The 15733-nt window shown below is 42.2% G+C and overlaps 1 protein-coding gene across 4 annotated transcripts in view; it reads left to right on the forward strand.

The window, feature by feature from the left end:
* PHEX (phosphate regulating endopeptidase X-linked) overlaps positions 1–15733 on the forward strand; it is a 196099-nt gene that overhangs the window by 143385 nt on the left and 36981 nt on the right. For all 4 annotated transcript variants that reach the window (XM_082375621.1, XM_082375623.1, XM_082375622.1 and 1 more), the window contains one exon: positions 5728–5786. In XM_082375621.1, coding sequence (XP_082231747.1) covers positions 5728–5786 — 59 coding nt within the window. The remainder of the gene's footprint in view (positions 1–5727; positions 5787–15733) is intronic.

Here is a 15733-nt window from a genome sequence, read left to right on the forward strand (position 1 = left end):
CAGTGAACATCTACATGTAATATGTAAATCATCCTACCCTTTCAGGTCTACTTCAGGTAAGTTCAAACTCTTGTCTTTGCAACTTGTGAAAAATTCAAACTTTGCACCAGTATTTTTGTGAACTTTCAGGGTGCTCTCAGGGATTCTTCTATATTGGAGACGCTGCCAAGTTAATTCTTTAATTTCAGAATGTCATTATGCATTTGGGTGTATAGCAAGGCCTGGGTTGCTAATTGAAAAACTCCTAAATGTGTCATTTTTAACATCATCCTAAAATACTGATGGGCTGTAAGATTCTAATGGCCTTGACTACTTCTAATATTTATGCCTTGGAAAAGTGCTGGCTGACTGTGGGCTTAAGCAAACTGTGTGACTTGTGTCTTTTTCTTCTCTGTCAATGAAAACAAATACCTCTTTCACAAGGACATTAAATTGGTTAATATTTCTGGAAAAGTTCTCCTGGAATGAGAATCAGTGCAGTGCTAGTAATTCCTCAGACCATATGTCTATATCAGGGAAAGCAATGTTAGGAAATTTAAGATTCTCTTTGCATGGTAAAGTGATGTGATAAGTCATTTTTTTAGAAGAAATTTCAGGTGGGTCCTTTTTCAGGCACTGTGGGGAATTTTAGCTTTATGATACCCATCGACTTTAATTGACATCTTTTAGGTCTGAAAATTCATGAGTTAATCGAATGAGGGTGATTCTGGAGTAGCTCCACTACACTAGTTCACTTTGAACCGCACATCCTGGTTATATTTCCATAAAGCCCTGAAATAACATTTTGCTTCTTTGTGGGTATAGGAGATAAACACCCTTTATGTTTCATTCTCATGGAATCCATTTTAGCTGCACAAATGTGCATTAAGAAGTTTCTAACACGATGGGCAGTGTCAGCAAGAATGAAATTAATTGGGTGGTCATCCCTGAAGGTACATATTTAGGGGTTGGTTCTCAGAATTGTCACTTCATCAGCTTGCTTAAAAATAGAGGATTTACTTCACTGCTCAGCTTGAGTCAAAAGTAATTTCTTTCCCTCAGGATCCTCTTTCTTTGACAGAAATGATTTTAAGCCAGCCTCCCTACTAACTCACTCTCATTCTACTGTGACCAAACATGTCTGGATTTTTTTCTCTATCTTCTGAAAAATATGTAAAAATATATCAAATGTCTATACAAATTATGGTCCTGCCCAGAATTATCTACAGCATGGAATGGGATGGATACAATCTACAGGATATGTGAAATAAAGCAATAAATACTCTATGGTTTTTCCATTCCATATTCCCTAGACTATCTTTAAGAGTTAATAGGTAAAATGTAAAACTTTAGCCTGATGTATATCTATTTTATATGGTCCAAAGAAATCAGGGTATCAGTGTGTTTTGCTTTAGATTATTGCATTTCATCATCACACTCTTTTTATGTATCCATTGTCCAGTATAATTTCATCTCCATATATTTTTGAAATTTATACGAGACCTCTTCCTACCTTATCTACTAAATCCTTCCCGAAACACAGACTGCAGGAACACCCTAAAGACATAATAAAAAGAATTTAAAGCACTTGAATGACACTGTTCGTTTATCTAAGTAGATGTATACATAGCAATACATTCATTTAAATAGATTTAATGAATTTTTGCTCAGCATATAGCACTTGGGCAATAGTCTTAGCCCATAAGGAACTTAAAATCTTGTTGGGAGGTAAGTTGTGCAAACTCATGCCTTCACGGCCCAATCAGGTAACAGATGTTGACCTAGACGAGTGTAAATGATAGGGAGTGGTGGAGACCATGGAGAACTAGTGATTGCACGCCTCATTTAAAGGAATTCCAATTCGGTACTTTTAAAAGCCATTGTGTTGGGCAGATAAAACATTTTCCTGGGAAAATTCAACCCATTGGGTAGGACTTAATCTGTGGACAGCCAGCTTTTCAGTGTTTCAGTTATCTCTTGCTGTAAAATGAACCACCCCCAAAGTTAGAGGATTAAAGCAACAATAATTATTCATTTTTCTCTCGTGGTTCCGGTGGTCACTAGGCCCAGCTGGGTGGTTCTTGCTCATGGTGTTGCATGTGGTTGCAGTCAGGTAGTGGCTGGGCCTGGAGTCACACGGGAGGCCTCCTCGCCTAGTCTAGTGGTTGGTGCTGGCTGCCGCCCGGAAGGCCTGCTATGGCCTCTCCGTGTGTACTGGGCTTCTTTGTGGCGTGCTGGTGGAGCCAGAAACTTTGAAGAGCAAGTTTCCTGAAAAAGAAGCAGGGAGGGCGTACATGTGTTTACCAGGGGGAGCTTGTATTGCCTTTAATTGCCTAGCATTGGAAGTCATGTGGTGTCATTTCCACTGCATTTTATGCTTTAGAAGTGAGTCACCAAGACTAGCCCATAATCAAGGGAAGAGGAATTTAGAGTCCACTTCTTAATGGGAGGAGTGTAAAAAAAATTACAAGCACGTATTAAAACCAGCACAGGTGGGCTTACGTTAGAGAATAGTAAAACTAAATATATAATAAACTCAGATATAATCAGGGAGATGTACAAAATATTTAAGGGCTGGCTTGGTGTGGGAACTGTCCAATCAGAAGAAATAATAGCATCCACAACTGGTAGGCTCTGTTAGTGCAGCTACTTAGTATCAGCTCTGGGCATAATCAGGGCTCCAAACATGTCCTAGAGCCAGCAGGAGCTCTGGGAAGTCAGGAAAGGTGAGATCATGCATCTTGTATAAGATGTTTTAGGAATTCTTGCTGAAGCTTCAGAGGCCCCATCAGGCTCCATCTGGTTGTTTGATTTCTTTGTTTTGTCTGCCTTTGTCCATCAGAAGTTAGAAACATTGTTCCTACATGGCTCTTACCTAATGTTTTGAAAGTTTATTCTTTGCTAAAGGGAGGGGACTTGGGAGGGATGGGAAGAGAAGAGATGAGCTCTAGGAATACACATCATCCTTGGTACATATTGTGGTTCAGTCCAATGTCATTTAGAAGCCATGTTGAGAGGCACCTGGATTCTCCCCTCTTGACCCAGAGAGCAGACATAACAAATGCTGGGTTCTTTGTGTGTTAGTTTTCTGTTACTGCTGTAATGAATCACCACAGCCTTATCGGCAGCTCAGAGCAGCACGAATGTATTCCCTCACGGTTCTGTAGGTCAGAAATGTGGGATGGCTTGGCTGGGCTCTTAGCAGGAGCCTCTGGGAAGAATCCTCTTCGATTCTCATTGTAGAACTGAGGTTCCTACTTCTCTGCTGGCTGTCAGCTGGGAGCCACTCTTAGCTCCTAGAGGACTCTCTCCCACTCCTTGCACATGGCTGCTGCATGCCACAGCCAGCCACAGCGTGTCAAATCCTTCTCACCCTTGGAATCTCTCTGACTTCCCGTTCTGCAGCATCTCTTCTGACTTTCTCCCCTGTTGCACCCCTAGGATTCCAGCCAGAGAAGGATCCCCACTTTTAAGGACTCATGTGATTAGATTGGGCCAACCTGGGATAATCTAGGATAATCGCTCTATTTTAAGCTCCTTGACCTTAATTACATCTGCAAAGTCCTTTTTGCCATGTAATGTAACATATTCACAGGATCCAGGGATTAGGTCATGGACATTTTTTTTGGGGGGGGGGCATAATAAATATTACCTACTACACGTAGTGACATTAGGGCAATAAAAGTGCTTTCCCTGTACTTTTCTCCTCAGAAAAGTAAGCCAGCCAGTAAATGTGTGTCAAACATTAGGGTTTATTGAAATACTCATCCTAAATTTGAAGGAAAAGAATATACATTTTATGGAAGTGAGTACAGGTTTCAGCTTTGACAAGAGGAGGCACTCTTTTTTGATTTCCAGTGATGTCTCTAGTATAATATAATGCTTAAGAGAACTGGTTTGAAGTCAGACAGACTAGACCTTGTGTGAGTATATAATGCTTGTAAGTCTCATTGTCCTTTCCTGTGAGATAGGCTAATAATTCCTGTACTTTCTATGAGGAAAACCTATGACTAGAAAGTGCGTAGGACGTGGTAAGTGCTCCGTGAATGTTAGCTGCTGCTGCTACTACTACTAGTGATAATAATAGGGTGACAGTCATGGACTTCTTTATAAGGGGAGAAGGTATGGGTGGGCCAACTAGAATCCACACTTGGATTTCCTACCAGTTTCATGTTAGTCTGACATAAATTATTAGTCTGACATAATTATTCTATTAGACATAAATTGGTAAATGATTATTCTGAAAAGGGATTTATAGAAGTTTATTTTGAGCAGTTTAGCTTAAGACAAATGTTTGGTTTTAATCATAAAGGGCAGTGCCTGAAACTCAACAGGCATCTCAGTCAGGGGTCAGCAAACTATGGCTTGAGGGCTAAATCTTGCCTGCTGCCTGGTTTTGTACAGCCATGAGCTAAGAGTGATCTTTAGAGATAAATGTCTGTGGTTGATTTGATGGTAGGAAGCACTAACTTTGAACCTCAAAGCATAATGTTCTCCTGCCCCTAAGGAATTTCATTCTTCTCATTAATAGGCCTGTATTACCAAAAATTGTACTCGATTATTTTTTTTTTAAAGGGAACTTTATTTTTATTTATTTATTTATTTTTGGCTGCGTTGGGTCTTTGTTGTTGCGCACGGGCTTTCTCAAGTTGCGGCGAGCGGGGGCTACTCTTCGTTGTGGTGTGCGGGCTTCTCATTGCGGTGGCTTCTCTTGTTGCGGAGCACGGGCTCTAGGCGCGCGGGCTCAGTAGTTGTGGTTCGCAGGCTCTAGAGCACAGGCTCAGTAGTTGTGGCACATGGGTTTAGTTGCTCCGTGGCATGTGGGATCTTCCCGGACCAGGGCTCGAACCCGTGTCCCCTGCATTGTCAGGCGGATTCTTAACCACTGCGCCACCAGGGAAGCCCTGTACTAGATTATTATAGTTTGACTTTCATCAATAAAATTTTATAGAAAAGCTTCTCTCACTATAGAAGTACCTATATAATGTCCTTGATTTTTCCTCTTGGCCCATGAAATGACTAAATGTTTACCATCTGTTTACAGAAAAAATTTGCTGAGTCTGATCTAAGTAACTTCCTATGCATTTAAAATGCAGTGTAGACTCTTCATAGCTGGAAGGTACTCCCAAGATATCTTAATGCAATACCTTAGTTTTATAGCTGAAACTGAAGATAGGCCACTTTCCCACCACAACCCGGCTAGTTAGTGATAGAGGCAGGATGAGCCATTAGATCTTTTGGGGCTTAAATCAGTAAACTTTCTACTGGAGCAGGCAGACCCTCTAGGTACCGTGGTTGTGCTTTATTATCTCTCTTTACATGGACTTCTATGTTGCCACCAATCTAAAACCTTTAATGGACAGGTCAGAGGTGATGCAGCATAGAAAACTCAGCTGTCCCATGGACCCATTGAACAGGGCCTGGCAAACATCAGCTTGTTGCTGTGTTTCCATCTGTGGGGAGATCCCTTTAGATTCTAGAATTTTTCATTAAAGCTGTTTCAGAAGCCCTGGTGCTTTTTTACATTATGTTAGTAACAGTGAATAACCAGGCATGTTCAGTTTAGGATGAGATTGTTCATTGAGCAGAGCAATAACCCTAAACTGAGGTGATAATTTCCCTGCGTGTGGCGCTTCCCCATTGTTCCCTGGTTATTTGCTAATAAATCCCGCCACATTGTATGTGTTTCACTGCCCTCCTGCCTGGATAATGATGATCACTTGGCGGTGGTTGTTTCCGTTTCTACAGGTGGTTTACGAATCCAACGACTGTCAATGCCTTCTACAGTGCATCCACCAACCAGATCCGTGAGTAGCGGCTCCTTGTCTCCTTGTTAATGTGCTACAAAATGGACGGAACTTTTCCGTGACTGTGACTTAAGAGTAGGGCGTTCTTTATTTCCTCCCAGAAGTGACCAGGTATGTTGGTGAAGGAAGTTTGTTTCCCTACCCATATGTCCAATTTTCCTCATTCTCTTTACCTTATAAGTTTTTTAAAAAAAGCTTCATATAACCATTAAGTTAAAAAAAAGCAACTACAGTAAATAAAACTGCAGTGATGTTGGCCATGAAAAGGAACAAGCTTCCACTTTTGTTTCATAATGGTCTTACTGATTTTTGTTTTATTTATTACTAGGATTGATGGGAAAAACGAGCAGGTAGCTGGGGAGAATTTAGAAGCTGTTAGAAAAGCTTTGAAATGCTCTAATTAATCCTGGGATGTAAAGTCTTGAGTTTCTTTTATTTACATGTATTAGGTACATAATTATAACTACCACGATAAGTTAAAAAATTATTAAAGGTCAGATTGGCACAAATTAAAAATCTAACAGCACCAGATGTTGGCGACAGGGACACATACTGCTGGTGGAAATGTACATCGGTTCACCCACTTTGCTGCACAATTGGGCAACACCTAGAAAAGCCAACGATGGGCATGCGTGTCTGTGAATGTCACTTGAGCGCTCGACATGTGCACTAGTGCTGTTACTCAATGTGTAGTCCCGTGATTATTAGCAACAGAGTCCCAGGGGAACTTGTTAGAAATGCAAAATCTTGGGCCTCGCCTTAGACCTGTTGTTCACAAACCCTGGACTTGGGGCTCAGAAATCTGTTTTATTAAGCCCTCCAGGTGAGTCTAACACAGTTGGGGAAGCAGTGCCCTAGAGAAGTCGCACATGAGGAGGCCCGCGTGAGAATGCTTATAGCAGTGTTGTTTATAATAGCAGCGAAAGGGGAATAACCTATGTGGCCCTCCAAAGGAGAATGAGTCAAAATGTGTCATGTTCACACGAGGGCATGCCAGACAGTGGCGAACAATGAGTGACCAGAGTGACATGTATTAACATGGATGAAGTTCACAAATAATAGGTTGTGTGTGTGAAAAAAAACAACTTGGAAAAATATGTGGAGTATGATATCATATAAATAGAGTTCAAAAGCATGCAGAACAGTTCTATATATTGTCTAGAGGTACATCCATATGTAGTAAAAGCCTGAAGACATTGACGAGAATGACAGACCCCGAGTGCAGGCTGGCAGTGACCTGTTGTGGGAGGGCGGGCTGCTCCTGCGCGTCTTCTGGTCCCCACCCCCACCCCCTCGCATGGTGAGCACCTCTGATCTCATGGTCTTAAGCATGTCTCTCAGCTGTTTGTTGAGCGCGGGGGATGGAATTTATAAGGAGTTGCTACCCTTGATTGTGCCCTCACCATCTCCCCCCGAATCCCTGTTATAGCCTCCTCACTTGCCTCCCTGCTTCTGAACTTATCCCCCTTTGGTCTATTCTAAATATAATATTGCAGCCATTTTAAGATGTCTTACAGTCATCTCATGTCCCTCCTTTGCTCAGAACCCGTGATCAGCGTCCCATCTCACACAGAATAAAAGCCAAATTACTTGAAATGGCCCCGAGGCCTCTTATGATGCTGCCTTTATCTCCCCTCTGTTCCAGCCATGCTCGCCTCCTTCCTGTTCCTAGAGCACGAGACACTCTTCCTTCCAGGCGTTTGTACTCAGGGTTCTCTTTGCCTTGGAAAACTTCTCCAAGTGATCTGCGTGGTTCGCGCTCCCACTTCCTTCAAATCTTTGCCTGAATGCCACCTTCTCAGGGAGGCTTCCTGTCTACCCACTTGTGGTAGGTCCTCTGTGCTGGCCCTCATCCTGACAGGACTCCCTGGCCAGAGGGGACAGCCCACTCCCAGCAGGCACACCTTCTTAGAGTCGCCCTCGTGTGGCCACCTTGGAGAATGGCAGTCTCTGCCGGACTGGTCTGGGAGAGTAGTGAACAGGAAAACAGTTAGCTGGCAGTGCATTATTGTCATAAAAATACCATTGCTTTCTCCACCCACCCCCAGCTTTATTGAGGTATAATTGGCAAATAAAAATTTTATATATTTAAAATATACAACATGATGCTTTGCTATAGCTCTGAGTTGAGAAGTAAGCTGCATGTGTTACATGGGAAATTATGATATTTTAGATATTACTTATAAATACTATTTATAATAATATAGGTTATATTTATATAACACGAATTATACTGATATCAATTGCAATAACTTGCTGGGTGATAGAAAATTCTTTAAATTATCTATTTTAAAAGAAAATGGTTTACTTTGTACATGCGAAAGATTATATATAACATGCTAGAACACATAAAGTTACAAAGTATATAAGAAAACATATGATAAAATAAATATACGTTCATGAACCCACCACCCATCCAAGAACTGGAACATTCCTGATGTCATTGCATCTGTCTGTGCTCCTCCTCATCCTTTTCCTCTTCCTCACCATTGAGGTAACCACTATTCTGATTTTTTTTTTTTAACTTTGGGTTTGTTTGTTTGTTTGTTTGTTTGTTTATTTATTTATTTATGGCTGTGCTGGGTCTTCATTTCTGTGCGAGGGCTTTCTCCAGTTGCGGCAAGTGGGGGCCACTCTTCATCGCGGTGCGTGGGCCTCTCACTATCGCGGCCTCTCTTGTTGCGGAGCACAGGCTCCAGATGCGCAGGCTCAGTAGTTGTGGCTCACGGGCCTAGTCGCTCCGCGGCATGTGGGATCCTCCCAGACCAGGGCTCGAACCCGTGTCCCCTGCATTGGCAGGCAGACTCTCAACCACTGCGCCACCAAGGAAGCCCAACTATTCTGATTTTTGTGATTTTATTATTTTCTTCTTTTTTTAAAAAATAAATTTTAAACCATATGTATCCCTAAGCAATATATTGTTTATTTTTACTTATTTTTAGCATAATAAAAATGGTATTATATTGCATGCAATCTTAAGCAATTGTGCTTTCATTCAACGTGTTTTTAAGATTCATCCAGGTAGCATGTTGCAGTAGGTTTTTCATTTTCACTGCTGTGTAACATTCCATGTGTGACTGTACCCCAGATTACTTATCTGTTCTACAGACCTAAGTGTTCCCCTTTCCCCCGGTTTTTGCTATTATGAACTATGTTGCTCTGAATATTCTCATACATGTCCCCTGAAACAAGTGTTTGGGGTATATACTAGGAGTGGAATTACTGGCTTGTAGAGTATGCAAATATTCAACTTTCAGATGACACCAAATGTTTTCCAGAGTGAGTGTTCCGAAGTACAGAAGTGTTTTCACCAGCTCTCATTTTCGTCACTTCTTGGCATTGGTAGACAAAATTTTCACCAATCTGGTGCATGTAATAGATCAGTTCTTATGCTAGGCAAGGCACTGATGTAGACTCTTCAGCAGTGCTTCCACACTGGCTTTCCAATGTCAGTGAATACTCACTGCTCTTGGGGGGTTTAAATCCTGCCTCCAGGATTCACCCCTGCTCAGCCTGTTTCTTTCTGGGAAGAGGTGATCTTATCAGAGGTTTACTGAGGAAGCAACCATTTCAGGGTAGCCCAGTGGTTTCTCGAAAGCTCATGAGCAGAGGGGGTTTGGAATGAACAATTTGAAGCAGTATTTTAATTAAGAGATTCAAGCTGTTTCTGTTTTCCTAATGACCAGTGCTTGCTCTCATTGTAAATTACATTCCCAGGCAAGATGACAAGGAATCCTGTGGGTGACTTTTTTTTCTCCCTCCTTTCTGATTTTCCGGACTATAAATTAAGACAGGTGGAGTTCCTTATACATTTCCCCACTGGGTTTCCTGGGACTCCCCCCAGCCCCCAAGTACCACCTTTTTGCTTCACTGAAGAAGTGAAAAATGGAGGTGATTTTCTAAAATGAACATCTTTATTGATTAGGGGCTGATTCTGACAGCATGTGGCCATCTGTTTAATTGGGTTTCACATCTAAGATGTAACTATACTTAGTAACGTGATTTATGAGAATTTCATTCGGTTTGCATTATCATTTTCTGATTTATGCCATTTAAGTCAGCTTCAGCATGCAGTAGAGACTTGAGTAGAAAATAGAAAAACCTGTAGGGTTTTTGTTTGTTTATTTGTTTGTTTATTTGTTTGTTTTTGCAAATCCATGCCTATATGTGAAACCCTATGATTCGTGGTGATCTTTCAATGTTAGATTTTTGCAGGGCGGTTATAGCTTCTTATTTTTCTACCCTTGTCAAGCTGGATAGCAACGTCTTAAGGCACAGAGTGTAGTGTGAAATAATGATGATTTAAGTCTGCTGTACGGGGAGTTATACTCAGGAGCTGTTGCAGAATTTAATTATATTTGAGCTGATAAGGTAGTTAAACAGGAAAACAAGGAGCTGAGGTTATTGGTGCCTAAGCTTGTGCTTCCCTAACTCTGTGATAAATGCAAAGCTGGTCCTCCTGCTTTTATTTTATTTTATTTTATTTTATTTTTTTTGGCCATGCTGCGTGGCATGTAGGACCTTAGTTCCCCGACCAGGGATCGAGCCCGTGCCCCTTGCAGTGGAAGCGCGGAGTCGTAACTGCTGGACCTCCAGGGAAGTCCCAGGTCTTCCTGCTTTTAGTAGGAAGACAGAAGCTCGATGGGAGACCTTGAGTGCCGCTGATTTAGTTGCATGACCTTGGTCAAGGTGTTTCTCCTTCCTGACCCCTCTTGTCCTCATCTGTCACATGTTGAGGTTACCTAGTCCACAGAGTTTTTGGTAGGGTTTAACAAGATCAATTTGAAAAGTGCCAGCATATTGTCAAGGTCAGGGTTTTGTGTATCAAAAACTGGCACGCCCGCCACTAATGCCTGGGATAGCCAGTCTGTCACAGGATACACAGCGTAATATGAAGATTGTGGGAGGGGCGTATTTTGAACTCTTGTTCTCAGAAGGTTTTATACATTAAAGCAATATTTTTGTACATTAAACAATTGCAACTCATTTGGAAAAGTATTTGTTGATGTCTCCTATCACCCAGAAATTCCACTCTTGATAAGATGAATGGATCCTGATGGCCACCGAGAGACATGTACACAAATGTTCATAGCAGCTTTATTCATAATAGCAAAAATCTGGAAAGAACCTAATTTCCATCAGCAGAAGAGTAGGTAAATAAAATTGTGCTGTATTCATACCATTGAATATTGCACAGCACGGGAAAAGAACAAAGTGCTCCATGCTGCAGTGTGTAAGAAGGCCGCTGACTTAATGGTGAGTGAGACACTGCACGGTCCCGTTCGTATGAAGCTCAGGAACAGGCAAACAAATCTGTGGTCTCAGTGATAAAAGTTAAACTAATGGCTACCTTTGTTTCGGGGGATATTGACTGAGAGGGGGCATAGGAGACATTACCTTGATCTGGGAGGTGGTTGCACAGGCGATACTTGTGTAAAAAACTCACTGTGTCCTACCATGAAAATTTGTTCCTCTACTGTATGTATGTAACACCTCAACGTAAACAGTAATACCCCCATTCTCCCTTAAAAATTTTTAGAATAGCGTGTAGCATGCATAGACATTTGGGCTTATGACAGTTCACCTCAGGCCAAGCTGCCAGAGGTGTAGACGAGGGATCGGCAAATGTTTTCTATAAAAGGCCAGATAGTAAATATTTTTGGCTTTGCAAGCCATATGGTCTCTGTTGCAGATTCTCACCTTTGCCATTGCAGCCATAGATAATTCATAAACAAATGAGCGCGGCTGTGCTCCAGTGAAACTGTTTACATGGCTGTAGTTTGCCAATCCGTGGTGTAGAGCACTGTGAGAGGATGGGATCTAGGGAGCCTCGTGGCGTGTTTCTGACCCAGCTTCCAAAGTACTTTGGATCTAATCAGGTGGTCGTATGGGAGGCGGGAGGGTGAGCCTAAGGGGGCAGCCGCTTACATTTGGTTCTCATTTCCGCTAATATAGACTGGTCTTTAGAATAAAATTCATTTCATGTATTCAGTATCAATGTGTATCTGCATAGTGCCTTATTTCAATATTAGTTTTTTCTCTTCGTAGGTCTCGAATCATATTAAGGAATTATTTTAAGCAAACAAAACCTTGGCTTGAAAACAAGCAAGGCCTAAGGGCTAAAACCAATGATTTTTTATTATCTTTGCTCTTATACACAAGGGATTTAGTTGCCTCAGTTTAATCACAGATACTCTGCGAAAGAAGATAAGCCTTTGTGCAGAGGCTGGGCTAACGCTGGCATCAAACTATAGAATTAATCCTGAAATCAAACATAGATTTGTTTTGCTGTTAAGGAAATAACTGTGTTTCAGACTGGTAGAATTTCTCATACTTTGCTGACTCTGCCTAAAACCATAAAGTAGAAGCCAAGTTAGCAAATACTCACCTGTGGCCTCTACTGGACCTTAATGAAATTAAATCCCTGAATCCACTTGACAATCTATTTGGGGAGAATTGGAAAATAATCTCCCGTAGTTTTGGAGCTACAAGGAAGGAAGGAAACTTAAGTGGCCACCTAATCCAGACTTCTCATTATCTAGAAGAGGTCCTGGCAGAGCAATTCTTAGTAATTTTTTCGCCTTATTCACTTAATATTTATAGAGCCCCCAGTGATTCTCACTTCCTGTGTATTCACACCCCTGTGTAGTCTCTCCAACACTGAATAAGGCTGACGTCTGTAACTAATAGGATACTGTGGAAATGACAGGGTGTGACTTCTGAGGCTAGGTCATAAAAGACATCTGGCTTCTGCCTTGCTCTCTTGGATTGATCGCTCTGGGGGAAGCCAGCAACCATGTCATGAGGGCCCTCAGGAAGCTGGTGGAGAGGGCCACGTGTGAAGGACCCGAGGCCTCCTGCCCATGCCCAGCACCGTGTGCGCATGCCATCTTGGAAGCGTATCCTCCAGTCCGGCCAAGCCTTCAGATGATTGCAGCCCACGCTGACATCTTGACAGCAACCGCTTGAGAGACCCTGAGACAGACCACACAAATAAGCTGTTTCCGAATTCTTGACCCAGAGAAACTGTGAGATAGTAAATGTTTATTGTTTTGAGCCACTATGTTTTGGGATACTTTGTTATATAGCAAGAAATAAGTAATACAGACATTACAACTTCCCAGGTACTGAGTTCAGTGCTAGGTTTTTAATATGGTATGGTGTAGTGGTTAAGAGTGTGGGCTTTGATTTTGAATCCTGGCTTGGCCGCTGATAACTTGCAACCTTGGGCACGTTAGTTAACTTCTTTAAGCCTCAGTTTAATTATCTATAAAATGGAGATAATAGTAGTGACTATCCTATAGGGTTGTCGTGAAGATTAAAGGTGATAATATATACAAAATGCTTGGAAGAGAAACTGGCTTATAGTAGGTAGTCAATAAATCTTAGCTGTCAGGATTCCTTGCTTTTGAGAAGCGGGGAGGGGCAGACTTGCTACCAGTCATTTATAAGACATCGTGGTGAGTGTGCGGCACATCCCGGGAGCCACAGAGCAGTGCTAATCATCTAGGGGAGTGAAGGTTGGCTTCACAGGGAAAATGGCACTTAAGTGGGCTTTGAAAGGAGGAAAATTCTGTAGGCAAAGTAGGCAGGTTGGGACATGCAGAAGTGCTGGCTGGTGCAAAGGCAACACACGCGGAGCGTGGAGCAGGAACGGGCGGTGAGATGGTCACAATTGCTGGGACACAGACTGCATGTGGTAGACGGGGGATGGGGCGAGAAGGCAGGATGGGAGATGAAATGTAGAAGAAGTAGACGAGGACCTTGTAAGCCATATTGAGGAACAGGCCATAGGGAACTGGTATAGTTTTCTTTGAGAGGCAAGAAACTTCATTTTTGGTTCCTTGGTCTTAGTCTTACAGATCATGGCTTGGAGAGGGGAAAGATTGAGGCCCCCTACGCCCGCTAGGAGTTTGGCAGGTGGTTCAAGAGAAGGATGGGGAGGGTCTAAACCTAGGCAATGGCAGTGGTGAGGGGAAATAGGGAGTGGGTAAGTTAAATCCCAAAAGATTGTTCTCAAATAATTGTGTAGTGACGATACAGGTAGTTTCCCAACTTTTCCGCTGATGCTTTGAAGGACTCCCATAAAATGGAGAGTATAATTGTTCTGTGCAGCTCTTCTTCACTGAGAACCATTAATGTGCCAAGCATTGTGCTGGATACTTTAACATATATTATCTCTAATCTTCACAGTAGGTCTCTAAGCTTGGTATTGTGGGCCATTTTACAGAAGAGGAAACTGAAGCTCAGGGAGGCCAAGTAACGTGCGAAAGAGCACACAACTAGTAAGTTGCGGAGATGGGAGTGTAACCCAGCTTCTCTGATGACGTGCTCTTAGTCTTCAGCCTACACTGTTCAATGCCAGATAAGAAATGCGAGAATTACATGAAATGACACATGTGAACACACTGTGAAAAAGTTGAAAGCATGGTATAATTGTATGTTAGAGTAATCATTATATTCTGCCCTCACCCATGTGGTGGGGGATTGTTTCTTTGGTGTGGAAACAAGATATTATAGGATGTGGGGACAGCCGGGGATGAGGATCAGAAGGTCAGGTGGTCTCCAGGTCGTGGTGATTTCACGTCTTAGAGGGCTGTCGCATCAAGCAGCAGTTGATTATTGCCGTCTCTAAGAGTGCTGTTCTCTGCAAGCCCTTTGGCTATGCCCATGATCTTCTTCCATCCTTGGATTCCGATGGGGTGGGGATGTTATTTGAGAGATTTCATAAGCTACCTTAACAAGAATATTCTGAGCTACTCTCCCAAAACGTTTTCCTTCACAAAATTTACTCTGAAATTTAAAAAAATTTTGTTAAGTGAGTTGAAGTTAAGTCATGAGCAAAGTTCACGTAGTTTGCAGAATTGCCACATGATGCACTTAGCAAGGTTGTGGGACACCTGCTACAACTATTTTCAGATGTTCTTGTCCTGGTCTAGTCAAGGACTCTGGACGTCCTAATACAGCCCCATGTCTCTGAGGCCTGAGCAAGGAGGCGGCTGAGAATGACATTCTGGGTAGTGCCACCGTGAGACAAGCTGCCTTTAAGTGGGAAGCCCTGCAATCTCATGGCATTCCTGTAACTGGTGAGTCCCAGGACCGATGCCTGGAGGGACGCATTTACCACCTGCTGTGCACTTGTGAAAACACTCTCGTGGGGCAGGACGCATGCTGTTTCCAGACAGAGGACTGGGCAGGTTCGCTGCAGGGCTGGTAGCAGAAAGCACAGAATGGTTTTCAGGGTCAGTTTGATTCAAGAGGTGGGGTGTGAGTGGGACACACACTGGGAGCGACCTGGATGTGAGCCCGAGTGAGGAGAGCATCAGGAAGCTGGAAAAGAGCCGTGGCCAGGGAGTCAGGGAACAATCTCACTGATTTGTCTTGAAGGTCACAGTGTCACTTGTCCTCCCTTGAAAAAAATCAATTGTCTTTAACCCTTATTACAAAAGTAGTTCATATTTATTGTGGAAAATCTAGAAAATTTTAGATAAGCTAAAAATATTTTTAAAGTTAATCATAATTTATAAAAATAGCTACAGTTAATAATTTTGTTGAATCTCTCTCAAACGTATGTTAATCTACATACTTAAAAATTGAAATTAACTATGGACTCGTCCAGTTAAACTGTTTTTTCCCACTGAAAGTTGTAACAAGTATTTTTTTCATTTGTTACATATTCTTCTAAGTTACCATGCAGAGTATTCCACCAAATAAAAGCACCTTAATTTCTTTAATTTCCTACCGAAAGACATTAAGGCTGTTCCACTATTGTTAAAAAACCCCCAAAACTCTGTGATGAGTTTTGCGGCTAAGTCTTTGTGCAAATCTGAGACTATCCTTTAGGGTAGATTCCTAGATGTGGAGGGGATTGCTGAGTCAAATGGTATGCTCAATTTAAGAGATTTAAAAATACATATTATGCCACTTCTCTTGAGAAAAGTGGTACC

This window comes from Balaenoptera borealis (assembly GCF_965194805.1).
Source record: "Balaenoptera borealis genome assembly, chromosome: X".
Lineage (NCBI taxonomy): Eukaryota > Metazoa > Chordata > Mammalia > Artiodactyla > Balaenopteridae > Balaenoptera > Balaenoptera borealis.